Source organism: Aspergillus nidulans, chromosome IV (assembly GCF_000011425.1).
Source record: "Aspergillus nidulans FGSC A4 chromosome IV".
NCBI lineage: Eukaryota > Fungi > Ascomycota > Eurotiomycetes > Eurotiales > Aspergillaceae > Aspergillus > Aspergillus nidulans.
The window spans coordinates 2553365-2566078 of NC_066260.1; the positions used below are offsets into that span (position 1 = coordinate 2553365).

The 12714-nt window shown below is 52.8% G+C and overlaps 4 protein-coding genes across 4 annotated transcripts, besides 1 other annotated feature; 3 read left to right on the forward strand and 1 right to left on the reverse strand.

The window, feature by feature from the left end:
• Window positions 1-12714: part of a sequence feature (contig 1.132 1714..254738(1)) that runs on past both edges of the window.
• On the forward strand, window positions 1843-6938 carry apsA (the record flags this gene model as incomplete). Its single annotated transcript, XM_675934.1, has 2 exons — window positions 1843-2289; window positions 2355-6938. 2 exons carry the CDS (start codon window positions 1843-1845, stop codon window positions 6936-6938), a joined length of 5031 nt encoding a protein of 1676 aa, XP_681026.1.
• ANIA_07758 (class I SAM-dependent methyltransferase) lies at window positions 7622-8885 on the forward strand. Its single transcript, XM_050612081.1, has 3 exons — window positions 7622-7721; window positions 7833-7946; window positions 8009-8885. The coding sequence occupies exons 1-3, from the start codon at window positions 7640-7642 to the stop codon at window positions 8815-8817; spliced, it is 1005 nt and encodes a 334-aa protein (XP_050468038.1). The 5' UTR covers window positions 7622-7639; the 3' UTR covers window positions 8818-8885.
• ANIA_07759 (uncharacterized protein) lies at window positions 8905-10576 on the reverse strand. The gene is made up of 2 exons (XM_050612082.1): window positions 9480-10576; window positions 8905-9429 (listed from the first exon to the last, which is right to left on the reverse strand). Exons 1-2 carry the CDS (start codon window positions 10415-10417, stop codon window positions 8988-8990), a joined length of 1380 nt encoding a protein of 459 aa, XP_050468039.1. The 5' UTR covers window positions 10418-10576; the 3' UTR covers window positions 8905-8987.
• On the forward strand, window positions 10954-12568 carry ANIA_07760 (BAR and SH3 domain-containing protein; the record flags this gene model as incomplete). The annotated part of the gene is made up of 4 exons (XM_675937.2): window positions 10954-11146; window positions 11210-11524; window positions 11579-11695; window positions 11744-12568. The coding sequence occupies exons 1-4, from the start codon at window positions 11036-11038 to the stop codon at window positions 12566-12568; spliced, it is 1368 nt and encodes a 455-aa protein (XP_681029.1). The 5' UTR covers window positions 10954-11035.

The window sequence follows — 12714 nt, forward strand, 5'->3', positions numbered from 1 at the left end:
CTTCTTCTTCTGCCCATACACCAGAAAGTGCTGGAAAGATAGATAGAGATATATAAGGGACAGCCCGTCAAAAATAATAGACTGGCTCTTAAGTACAGCTGCCGGGGCTGAAGAATTCAGCTGTATCATACAAGAATCATCCTTCTTCAAGGATATATGCCCGAACTGGGCCCGCCGGAGCGCTTGATAGTGCGACAGTCCACACATCTACCTGGATAAAGGGTCCGGCCCCTCCCCCCAATCTATAGGTAGTCGAAACGGGCATCTGCCCTCAAAGACCTGGCCAGGGCAGCGCCGGGTGCTTCTTCTGCTTATTTCCAACATATATTGTCCATAGTTGCTGCTTCAAACCTGTATCTAGCTAGGTTCCTAGGCAGTTCTGTTTAGGTAGCACGTCCAGATGCCCCCTTGGGAGGCCCGCAGATCACGTGGGCCCCGTGGATCCGCCCGAGTGACGTTAAATAATAAAAACCAAACCAAACCAAACCAAACCCTTTACTTAAGGGGTACTAAAAGACCAAGCAAAAGGAGACCTGGGAGACCACACAGCGGGATCATAGACCACGTGATCATCTCGATCCGCAAACCTGGAGCCTGACTCGCGTCTTCAGGCTTTCAGGCTTTGCGTCCAGCATGGATTGACGCCCAGTAACCGTGAACCTTATTTTGGTTCCATTGTTTAGCTGCACCTGAGATCATGTTAGACTGTTTAGACTGCCATATAACGCTGATTGCTATGAACTGCTTCCTTGTTTCATGTCTTGTTGCGTATTTCCTGTGTATCAGATCGATTAAATGGCCCATTCCCCATAGACTAGTTAGTGTACTAATGTCGATGCTTCAGCCCCCATCAGCCCTGCCTCGGTGCCCTGCCTAGCTTCTCAGGCTCCAGCACTCGTCTTCTGCTCCTCGTCGCGCTCTCCCCTTCCCTTCCTTTCCTCTTCGTCCCCCGCCCAACGAGCGTTCTCGTCTCGTTGTCCAACTGGCATCACTTCCTATACTTATTCTCTTATTACTTCCCCTCTCTTTCCCTCCCATCCTTCTCTTCCCTACAGTCCCTTGTCCTGTTTTATATTTCTCCCTCACTTTAATCCCTTCATTTCCCATTCCCGTCGAGTCTTTCCTTTGTCATTTCTGTCATTTCTGTCATTTCCCTAACTTATAAACCTCTCTAAAACTTAATTGACGCTGCTGTATGGCGTAGCTGACTCCGGCATCCGCGTTTACTCGTTCGCTACCGTATTGATTCTGGATCGCCACAGCTGCAGCTCTGCTTGCACCCGGACACTGAGCGCCTTGTCCCCTCCGTGGTTGGCCCGCATCCCGGTCGCACGCACTCCCACGGTTACCCAATAACTCCTCCACCACGCGTTTGTTATTGTCCATCGGTCGCTCCCGAGCGGGTTTTCAGCCTATCTTTCCATCTCCCTTCCTAGCTACACCGAAGCAAGAGTCGAGATTCCCTTTTGGTTGCTTCGTTCCTCCTAGTGCTCGGTCTTTTGCGCTGCCTTTCCCAGAGCTGACGGTTGAAACGGCTACCCTGGCGGATTACTCACGGACCGACCGCTGTACCCATACAGACCGATCGTCCCACCACCGCCATTCCACTCACCCCGAGCCGTGGAAATCATCGTAAAGTCTGAGTCGCTGGTCGGCGCACGTAAGGACCGTTTCAGGAGACAGCTGGAGAATTGTCAACAGTGAATATTGAACTGGATGCCGAATAATGACTGTGGTTTGATGCGGGACAACAGATAGAGCGAGCCACGAGCTTAAAAATCCAGCTGCAGGTAAATCGTGGTTTCAAGGAACAACCACAGTTTACCGACATAAAACTAAAGTATGGAGGATTCACAACGAGGAAACGCCTCGATGATGTCCATGATGGATGACCCTTTCGTTGTCAGCCCAGAAGGGGCGCGAGACCCCCCATCAACGAACCAATATTCAACATTCGATGCGCAACTGTTCAATCTGGATGCATCGACTCCCGCGCAAGCAAAACGGGCTCTCGAGGCCCATCTGGCGGAAACCGAGCGCCGACTTGAGGAAGCGTCGAAGCTGGGTACTGCGCTCGTCGAACAACGGAAGGACCTGGAGGACAAGCTCAGAGAAGTGGAACAACAGCAGGAGGAGGGTCAAATCGGTGAGGAGCTTCGTCGGAAACTGGCCGATTTGGAGCGTGAATACAACGAAATAGGCCAGGAGACGGCGCGAGCGTTCCTTGCACCAAAGCGCCTTGCTGGTGGAGATGATGGTCACCTAGGCACACCCTCTATGGACCAGAAGGTTTGCTTTAGCCGCGCACAAGCGATTAACGCCCCAGAAACAGATTGCTAATTCTCCGACTCTAGTCGCCGCTCCATTCAGCACTATTCGCCGGCCAAGCTACCAATTCGCCTAGCAAAGTGAGCGTCCCGTCGCGCAAATCGCGAAACCAGTCGAACCGCGTCCATGATATCGAGTTTGCCACCGAAATCTCGACGTCGCTACTTGCACAAGTACGCCAGCTGCAGTCATTGCTCGCCGAACGCGAAGAGACACTGAAAACCGTGAACCTGGAGAAGTCGCGACTGGAGCTAGAGGCGGAGGGTTATGCACAACGAATCCGCGCTTTGGACGAGAGCGAGGAACGGTATAAGGACGAGAACTGGGCGCTAGAAACCAAGATCCATGAGCTGATGGCTGCCGTGAAAGATGTCACAGACCGTGAGACGAAACTAACTAGCAGTCTGGGGGCGGCCACTGCGGAGAAAAGCGCCATGGAGCGGGAGCTGGAGGACCTGAAACAAGCGAACGCGAAACTCATTGAGGACCATACTGCGGCTCAGAAGGCCAACGATGCTGAGATTAATACTTTACGCCGGAACCTCAGTGCCGGTGATGCGGAGAGGCTCACACTTCAGCGGAAGCTTGAGGATATGAACACTCAGAATCAAGAGCTCGCAAAAGCAGTTGCCATGCGATTGCGGCAGCAAGAAGCCGAGTCTACGAGGGAAGTTGTCCGCCCACACGATTCCGAAGACGAAGAGCAAGCCACGCCAGAGAACTCTCCTCCACCGTCGCCGAACAAATTCACCCCTCGTCATAACCACCTTGAGACTGAGACCTTGCGGAGCTCGCTTGGCCACGCTCATCGGATGATCCAGAACCTGCGAAGTACAATCCACCGTGAGAAGACTGAGAAGATCGAGCTGAAGCGCATGCTCCAAGAAGCTCGAGATGAGGTGGAGCAGCGCCGCCGTGACTCGGTTGCTGCCAATGGACCTACCAACAAGCGACAAAAGACAAAGGCCGAGACGCGCAAACCTGCACGTCCGGACCTGTTGGGTGCCGGTAGAAAGAAGGCGGAGGTCGAAATTCACGACTCGGACTGGGAATCCAATGCTGGCGACATCAGCCCGACTCATAAAGCGTCTAATGATTCCCGCGATCGCCGTGGAGACCAGCCGATTGATGACCGTAGTGATGCCTACCATACTGCGACAGAGGCTGATGATCCCTTCGAGACCGCCAATGAAAGGGAGACCACAACCGAAAGTGAAGCCTTCCAGACCGGCGTGGAGAGCATGGCTGGCGACAGCACGGATAGTGATGAACTTACTGAGACCGAAGATCGTGTTCAAAGGACTCCTCGCGGACGAGTCTCCTCCATGACTTTGGCAAAGGCCCGTGACCGAACATCTTACTATAGCACCGCATCCACTTCTGCCGATGAGGGTGACAGTACAGATCCTGGAACGCCGTCCATTAGCCAGTTCTCCACACCCCGTTACCGCCTGCGAAAGAAGAGGAGCGTTTTGCGCAAGATTCGCCCGTCCGGCGAGGCTCCGATGGCCTTCAATAGCCGACCCTCAAGTGCTAGGGAATCCCCGTCGACTAGCTTCACTCGGGATACATCCGCGGCTCCTGAAGGTCAAAGTCTCTTTGCAGAGCTTGCCGAAGTCGATGGGGATGAAGATGATTTCGGTCCACCGATGCAGTTCGAGGCGGCATCTCCCTCAACCCCGCGCATGCTTCCAGGATTTGATTCAAGGAGACCGTCCGCAGTTACCGTGGAGCTTCCCTCGAAGCCCGATATGGTTGACTCCGGCGTCATGACTGACCCTTGGGAGCCCAACCTTCATCTCGCTTCTCAGACTGACGATGAAACGGTCATCAGTGTTCCTGTAACGCCTGATAAGCCAACAATGTCGGACGCCAGTACTGGCATGGATGTTGTGGAGTCACCCAGCTTAGTTCACTCTTCAACCCAGTGGACTCCGCTGAAGCCTAATGCCGAAACAAGTGACGATCATGTCCTGAGTGTGCCTACGCCACCAAAGATGGCATGGGACGGCCAGACTCTCAATGAGGAACGGAAAGTCGACATTCCCGACAGCCCTACAACGCAGAGGGAGTTGAATATATCCTCTGTATCTTTTGAAGAGACAGAACCGGTGGCTCCCAGCTTCCCAGAGCTGAGAACAGCTTTCTTCGTGGGAAGCACGACAGAACCCGTTGCCGCTCCCGTCCCTGTGCCGCCAGAGGTAGCCTTGTCGCCAATCTCGTCACAAACCACTCAACCGACCGAGCCCGTCATTCCTGCTCCGCCCGAGCCCGAACCAATATATGTACCGGAGATGGCATTTTCTCAGATTCTCGTGGAGGATACGCTGCCCATCCTTGCCAAGCTTCCTGAGCCTGCGCCTGAACGCGTGTTTGCCGAGCAAGGGACAAGTACAGATATTGCGGAGCTTTCAGTTTCGGCTATATCATCAGAACAAACTGAGCCGGTTGAGCCGGTTTATGAGCCAAAGCAAGACGTCGCCATCGTGGCTGAAGCTGTCCCTGAAGGCCCGCTATCCTTCGTTGAACAAGGGACAAATACAGACGACGTGGAGATTTCGTTTCCCGCCATCTCCTCAGTCGAAACTGAACCTGTTGCGCCCGTTCGAGAGACCAAGGATGACGTTCCTGAGCCGGTGCTGTCCCTTACCGAGCAAGGAACAAGCACGGATACTGTGGAATTCTCAGTTTCGAGCATTTCTTCGGAAGAGACCGAGCCTGTTGAGCCTATCCGTGAGGCAAAGGAAGAAGCGGCCGCTGTGGATGATGTGGCCTCAGAATCCACTCATCCCGTATTGAGCATCTTCCTCACCCCTCCCGCATACACCGAGCCAACTGCGCCAAAGCTCCAAGAAGCCGTTATTCCGCCAGCACCGCAGTTGGCGTTGTCTACGGTTAGCTCAGTTGAAACACCGCCTGTCCAATATACTCCGGATGTACTAATCCTGCCCACGCCCCCGGCTCTCGACGAGAACACTCCCCCTAGTGTAATGGCCAGCACTGCTAAAGCAACAAAGAGTGCCCCACCGCTTGTTGTCGTGGATGACAACACGGACAAGGGTACTGCTGATGGGTTGGTTACCCAGCAGAACGGTGTGACACTTCCTTTGGGTGCGATCTCTGGAAATGCGGCTCCCCGTCGCGCAAGGTCGGGCTCGTCCAACCAGGCCGACCAGGGTGCTCAGACCATCTTGTCATCCAAGCAAATCGATCAACTCCTTATTGACCGAGCTTCTGTCAGACCACTTTCTCCTCCTGATAGCGACAAGCTCAACGAGATGAGCAACTCACCATTCGCCACACCAAAGGCGCGATCGCGCCCTGTTCCCCAGGCTTCCAATGCCTCTTTACACAAGAGGCCTGGAAGCGCCGCGAGCCAAGCATCAAGTGTGCAGATTCATCCTCCATTACCTGCTGACCATAAAGAAGCTATCATGGCTGCGGAGAAGAAATCCATCGATCAACGCCCGGCGTCTGCTGGTTTGATGGGCCCGCCACTTGCACCAGCCTCCGCAGTACGAGCGAGCTCACAGCAACGGCCTAGGACGCCGAATGAGTCCGCTCTTCAAGTCGGCTCTGCGAAGACAACTACATCACGAGCCAGCGTGAGACGCGATAGCCATATGTCTCGACGATCCTCAGTTTCTTCATTTGCCTCCGAGCTGGAAGAGCGTTTCAACATGCAGCCCAATCCGCCGTTTGCCCCACAAGGATACTCCACGGGAACTGACCCTCGAATGATCCAAGCAATCACACAAACCATGATTGGTGAATTCCTCTGGAAATACACTCGCAGAGCGGTCTCTGGAGAAATATCCAACACCAGACATCGCAGATATTTCTGGGTCCACCCGTACACACGCACGTTATACTGGAGCGAGCATGACCCGCAGTCTGCTGGAAAGAGCGAGGGACGGACAAAGAGTGTTTCAATTGAAGCTGTCAGGGTGGTGGCCGACGACAACCCATACCCACCAGGGCTTCACTGCAAGAGCTTGGAGGTTGTCAGCCCCGGCCGTAGGATCAGGTTCACTGCCACTACAAGCCAAAGACATGAGACATGGTTCAACGCTCTTTCTTACCTGCTGGTACGGAACGGTCCGGAGGATGAAGAAGCAGAAAATGGTGTTACGCTGGATGACATTGACGAGTTCAACCCCGGATTCCGCTCACGCTCGCGCCAAACGGCACGTATGTCAGTTTCCTCGTCCCAGAGTCGCGGGACGCGGGGTCTACCGAAGCAACGGTCAGGCTCAGCCATGTCTTTACGGCCCAGTGTGACACCTGGCCGTGCATCCCCGTACCCCCCGTCGCATTACTCGGACCAGGCAAGGCAGGCTTCGTCGTCTCGGTTGAGTACCATCTTCAACTCGACAATCAAAGGATCTTTTGGACGAAAAGGCCCGTACGCGGCTTCCAGTCTAAATGAAGATAGCATCCATAACCACGACGATAGTGTGGAAGATCTTCGGCACATGATGGACAGGGGCGATGATGTGGACCGACTTGAGAATGTCCGTGCCTGCTGCGATGGCAAGCACGATGTCAGCTCACTCTCGAGGACGAGCCGCTACAGCCCTCGCGCCAACCGAATCCACTCCCATCACTAATTTCTGGAGTGGTTGTGTTGTTAAAAGTCTTGTTATTAGCGGTCTCGCCCTTCCACCTTGCATCCAGGAAAGTAGCTGCTTACCTTCTTGGCTCCATGGTTTCATTTCTTTGCTGGACGGTCATCCCAGCAAGTGGCGTCATTTCCAGCCTGCGTATTGATTCGTCGTGGCCTTGCTTCTACAATCTGCATTTCCTGCAACTTGATGTTTATTTCTTTTTCTTATCCATCATTATCACGCATGAAATTTCATTTGTTCTTAATTATTGTCCTTGTTAGGACATACCAGGCCACTCGTTCATTATGGCCGTTGAATCTCCTCTTACCAACATATGCGCTACAAGCGCCCCTGTACTTTGACTTTAACCTTGGTATTGGTTTGGATCTTGATGACGGCGCTTGCTTAGGTTGTAACGCAGGCTATGTTGGTGTCTGGATGTATCCTTGCCGAGATTGATCTATAGGCAGGTCATTATGAATATCTCTTGAACTCTTGTTGCACGTAGTCGCTTTGCCATCTCATGGCATATCCGCTTTCGCATGTTGGAGTGGACTGCACACATCTTAGCTCTGTATAAGTACTGTAGACGAGCTTGGTGATGAGTCATCCCCACATTTGAACCCCAACTATAAAGTCTCCGTGGTTTGTCTCCGAAGCCCGTTATCGCCCACACCTCCCTCACATTTCGAAGTACGTTTGGAATGGCCAGGGACGACCTCACAACCCGGCAATGGCTCCTGGCTCTGCTGGAGCCGGCCAAAATTTTGACATGGGCTATGTCTTGTACGTCTCCACTTACTACCTAGAATCATTTGTACTGTATCTCTCATTGTCTACTATATGTTTGAACCTTGCATGATATGCTATGGATTAGCCCAGCTAACATGAACACAGACTACGTCGGCGCCAATTTTAAGGCCGTTCTCAGCGGACGCCTCCTAGCACCCATCCTTAATGCCCATCAGCTTCGTGACGAAGCATTCGGGAAGTTCTGGGTCGCATTTAGTTGTATGCGCTTTCATCCCCTTGCAACCTCTCTTTCTATCTCAATATCAGCTGACAAAACCAAGCAAACCGTGAAGAACCACCATCGACAGACCACCTCTCACCCGGCGACACAGGAGCAACAGGAGCAACAGGAGCAACAGGCGCAAGCAAAAGTCCATTCCCATCTTCATCCTTATCTAGCTCTGCAAAAGAAGACGAACAAAAAGCACTACAATCATCTGACCTGATTCCCCCCATTATCTCGCAAGCAACCGGTGTCGTCCTTGACGTCGGCCCGGGAACAGGGACACAAATTCCCCTTCTCTCTCAAATCCCCGCAGCCAACATAAGCGTCATCTACGGCGCCGAGCCTTGTCTAGGTCTTCATGAGGAATTGCGCAGACGCGCTGCGGACTACGGATTGGCACAGAAGTATACGATTCTGCCGTGTAGTGTTGTGCAGAAAGAGCTAGGGCCGGAATTGAAGAGCATTGGATTAGTTTCGGACTCCTCTGATGGGGGTGATGGTGGAGTGTTTGACAGCATAATCACAATCCGCGTGCTTTGTTCTGTGCCTGACCCTGAAACGACAATCTCCTATTTATACAGCCTGCTCAAACCGGGTGGAAAGTTGCTTGTTGTGGAGCATGTTGTTAATCCATGGAATACGCCTAAAGGGTCGATATTGGCACGGATGATGCAGGGTTTTTATCACTTTTTCGGATGGAGATGGGTTATGGGCGACTGTTGTCTTAATCGCGATACGGAGCGGTTGCTGAGGAGGGCACCTGAACGAGCGGGGGATGGGGGATGGGAGAGTGTGGATTTGGAGAGGTGGTTTGAGAGGACTTGTATGGTTTACATTGCTGGGGTCTTCGTTAAAAAGAGGTAGATTGTGGGGCCGAGCTGGGGTGGGATGATGTGCCCTAAGATCATGTATTACAGATATGGAATCGAACAAAGCCTATATCGTTATGGTCATGTGGTCATTAAGTCTATGCATACAGTGAGTACTGGTGAAAGCATGTCTGCCAGCAGACCATGCTTCTTAGTGACATCAAACTAAGGTGGCTTCGGCCGCCCTGGAGGCCAAAACTCGAATAAGTCCAGTGCCTCCGACGTCCACGGACCTTGCTCATGCTCATCGTTTTGCTTGGTAATCGGATTAAGCGGGCTTGTCGTGGCCAAAGGTCGAAGAGGAAGGCCGTCGATAGTCGTGGGGTCCGAATATGACTTGCGTAAATTTGGTGAGCGGGGCTTCGGTGCAGCTCCAGACGGCTGCTTGGCTAGACTCGATATGTGCGGGGTTCTGGGGTGTCCGTCTGGTAAGGAGGGCTTGGTGACTGGTGGATTCAAGTCGCCTTCAGCGTTGGAGGTAGAGGGAGGACATGGTTTGGCTGTATCCCGCATCGCTTCGCGGGTAATGATTGGTTGAGTATCCAGAGAATCATCGTCGATCACGATTACTGGACTTGAAGTCTCATGTTGGATTGTGGGCTGGTGTCTTGAGAGAGTCAGTCACGGCAATTGACCAGTATTGTAGTACATACTGACTGGGAAATTGATCGGGACAGCTGATTTCGTGGCAGAGGTCTTTGTATAGGCGCTAGAGTCTCTTGGTACATCAGCTTTTTGCGTGGCTTGGTATTGGTCAACCGAAGCGTAGCGACTGAAGTCCCCGAACTTGGTCTGGCGGGCTTTAGGGTCTGTGGACCTGACTTCATGGTTGGACGATCAGAGGGTGGTTGAGGTGGTTTAACAGCGGCGGAAGACCCGGTTGGTAAGCTCGCCTCTGGTGTTTTGGGTAAAGCTGTCGTGGGCTGTGGTCTTGGAGGTTCCGAAGAAGTCCCTGCGCCAGGACTTTGTCTTCTGGAGGGTGAGTCGGACAGGTCGACTATCTCCTGCGCTGGGCTATTGACACGTCCTGGAGACGTACGTTGGCGCTTCGTGGGTCGCTCATGCAGCTGGTACGTGCTTTTATGCTTCTGCGGATCACGCTGTTCGTGTGACGAATGCACTTGCGGAGTCGATGTCTTCTTTATCCCAAGTAGGTCGTTCAACGAACGCGGAGCCTGTTGAGAGGGCAATGGCCGAGTCGAGCGGATGGAGGACGGCCGGGGATCACTAGGGCGCGACGGTGACGGTTGAGTTTTGTTCTTGTACAGCGAGGAGAGATCTGTCTCTGTCTTTTCGAGCGGTTCGCAGACCTGAATCAACACGCCCTTGTCCAGCTCCAATTCATCGCCGTCTTGGATCCCTTCTGGTGCCCGCCAATGAAGATCTCCAATGAAATAGCCCGTGGTATCGTAGACCATGACCCGCTTATTGAAAGTATGATATCGAAGGAAACCATCCTGCCAGCGTTTCGCTTTGCGTCGCATGTCGTGGGTGAAGAGGCATCGGAATTTGACCACGGGCGCCGTGTTCTGGGTCGCGGGGACGGTCAGGTTAGAGGGGCGTGAGGTCGTTACTGACGAGGGAGGAATAGACATGCTGAGCGGGGTTCAAGCCCAAGGCTGATGAGTGGTGATTCGCCGTGGGCAGAGCATTGGGTCGGGTGTAGCGAGATGTTCAGAAGCAGTGAAGGAGGGGAGAGCAAAGATTAGAGATGCGGAGAGCATTAGATGTTCAGGCACGCAGGCAGCAACGGGCAGGCTAAGGCTGAAGGCTGAATCGGCCAGAAGGAGACTTGAATTAGGCACTTTAAATATTTTGATAATTTCCCAATATAAACTCTAAGAGGCAAGTATAAAGAGCGATCTCGCTAAACTATACACCCCGCTGTTGGCCATGTTGTCCATCCTCGATCTAGCCTACGAGCTCAGCCAGCGTCTAGTCTAGAGTCCAGAGTCTAGGCAGCAGGCTGCCACCAAATTCTGATCTACAACGCGGGACAAAAATAGGAACAGAGAGTGTAGAATCCACTGCACCTTGAGGTCGCAAGTGGTCGCTCAGTTGCTAGTTGCTGCTTGCTGCGTCATCAAATGAGCGTTCATCTCGTCGCCATGAGGCCGTTCTTTCCCCTCCTCCTTGCAACACCACTTCATTGAATTCTTGCCCACAATCTCAACTCGCTTCATTTCTTGCCATCTCTTTTATTTCATGCGATCATGCAATCCGTCCAGCGCCAATTCGGCAGGTTCATGAAGCGGTCGGCCGACGACAGCCAAGTGGCTCTTCTTTTAAAGGATTTTGACCAGGTGGACAAATTGCTGGATAAGGTACTTTGGCGGAACCCATGAATTGACTTAATGACATTGATCGGCTAATTTGTCTACAATTAGATCGTTGATTCGACTAAGGCCTGGCGCGATGCGTGGTCTTCACTACTGACCCATCAAGATCGTATGCTCGTCGAGTTCGAGAGTCTATATGCTCCGATCATCGGGTCAACAGAGCCTACTTCCCACACGCCAGTCCCAACTCCAGAGGCCACGCTGGCGAGGACGACAAAGCTGAAGACGGAATATGAGGACTTGACGAGCGATATTCTTCACGACTTGGCAGCCATTGACCAGCAGATGATTGCGCCCGCCTCGCAGGCTAAAGAGTGCTTGGTTCCATTCAAGAAAGCTATAAAGAAGCGGGATGATCGAAAGGTGTTCAACAATTTATAGTTCTGATTATCACTGTTTAGTAGCTGACAGCCTTAGTTGGATTACGAACGCCACCATGGCCGCGTTGAGAACTACTCGAAAAGAACCAAGCGATCAGAGCGCGAAAACGCATCCTTGCTGAAGGCGGAGGAGGATCTGGCGAGAGCAACAGAGGTTTGCAATCGATGCGCGATTCAGTCAATGCAATTCTAACAACCCCAGGAATACCAAGCAGCAGATGAGCATCTCCGACAGCACCTACCCCCACTAATCACCGCCGTGTTCTCCCTACTGCCCCGCTTGTTGTCGGCGCAGATCCAGATCCAGAACAACATCCTCGCCAATTATTATACTGTAATATACGGCTACTGCGAGCAGCAGCAGTACCCGTTCGATCCACCCCAACCACTGGAGCAGACCGTTGCGCAATGGGAGCAAGCCTGCCACCCCGTGCAACAGCAAATTGAGAGTTTCGCCTGCCTCGCCAACGGAAAGGCTGTCCGGTCAAATTCGCAACCCTCGAATGACCGCCGTCCCAGCGTTCCGCTCAACGCACTTAATCGATTTCGCAGCAGTCATAGCACTCCAACGCAGCACGCTCAGTCAGACCATGATAAGCCCACCATCGGTGCTCGATCGAAATCGACATCGAACGCGTTGTCCTCTCATAGCGCGGATCCCTTGAGTAAACATACATCCCCGTCGTCTTTGACTGAAGCGCATGCCTCGCTACATCCAATGACCGCGTCCCACTCCGCTTCAAAGCCAGATAGCCTCTCACCACCAATACCTCTAGCGAGCAAACCATCATTGTCCGCTTTGGCGGGTAAGAAAAAACCCCCGCCTCCTCCTCCAAAGCCGCGCAGTGCGTCCTCGAACATGTTCGTAACAGCGCTCTATGATTTCGGTGGACAGGGCGAAGGTGATCTGGTGTTTCAACAGGGCGATCGCATCCGTGTCCTGAAGAGGACGGATAGTACGGATGATTGGTGGGAGGGTGAGCTTCGTGGTGTCAAGGGCAGTTTTCCGGCAAACTATGTGGAGTAATTGGTAATGCGTTCATGGATGACGAAGTCGTCATGATCGTTCGTCCTGTTTGAGACTAGTATGCCGTGTATAAACTTGGGAGTATTCCTAAGTGTGCGGGAACAAGGTTCGCATAGTATATTCTGTCGCGGAGATATCCTAACTGA

Bases quoted from the DNA above. Each gene is read 5' to 3' on its own strand.
- ANIA_07758 (XM_050612081.1), top strand. From the start codon at position 7,640: ATGGCCAGGGACGACCTCACAACCCGGCAATGGCTCCTGGCTCTGCTG. The intron at 7,722-7,832 runs GTACGTCTCCAC...ACATGAACACAG, and splicing joins TTTGACATGGGCTATGTCTT to ACTACGTCGGCGCCAATTTT. The intron at 7,947-8,008 runs GTATGCGCTTTC...GACAAAACCAAG, and splicing joins GTTCTGGGTCGCATTTAGTT to CAAACCGTGAAGAACCACCA.
- ANIA_07759 (XM_050612082.1), bottom strand. From the start codon at position 10,417: ATGTCTATTCCTCCCTCGTCAGTAACGACCTCACGCCCCTCTAACCTG. The intron at 9,430-9,479 runs GTCAGTATGTAC...GACTCTCTCAAG, and splicing joins CTGTCCCGATCAATTTCCCA to ACACCAGCCCACAATCCAAC.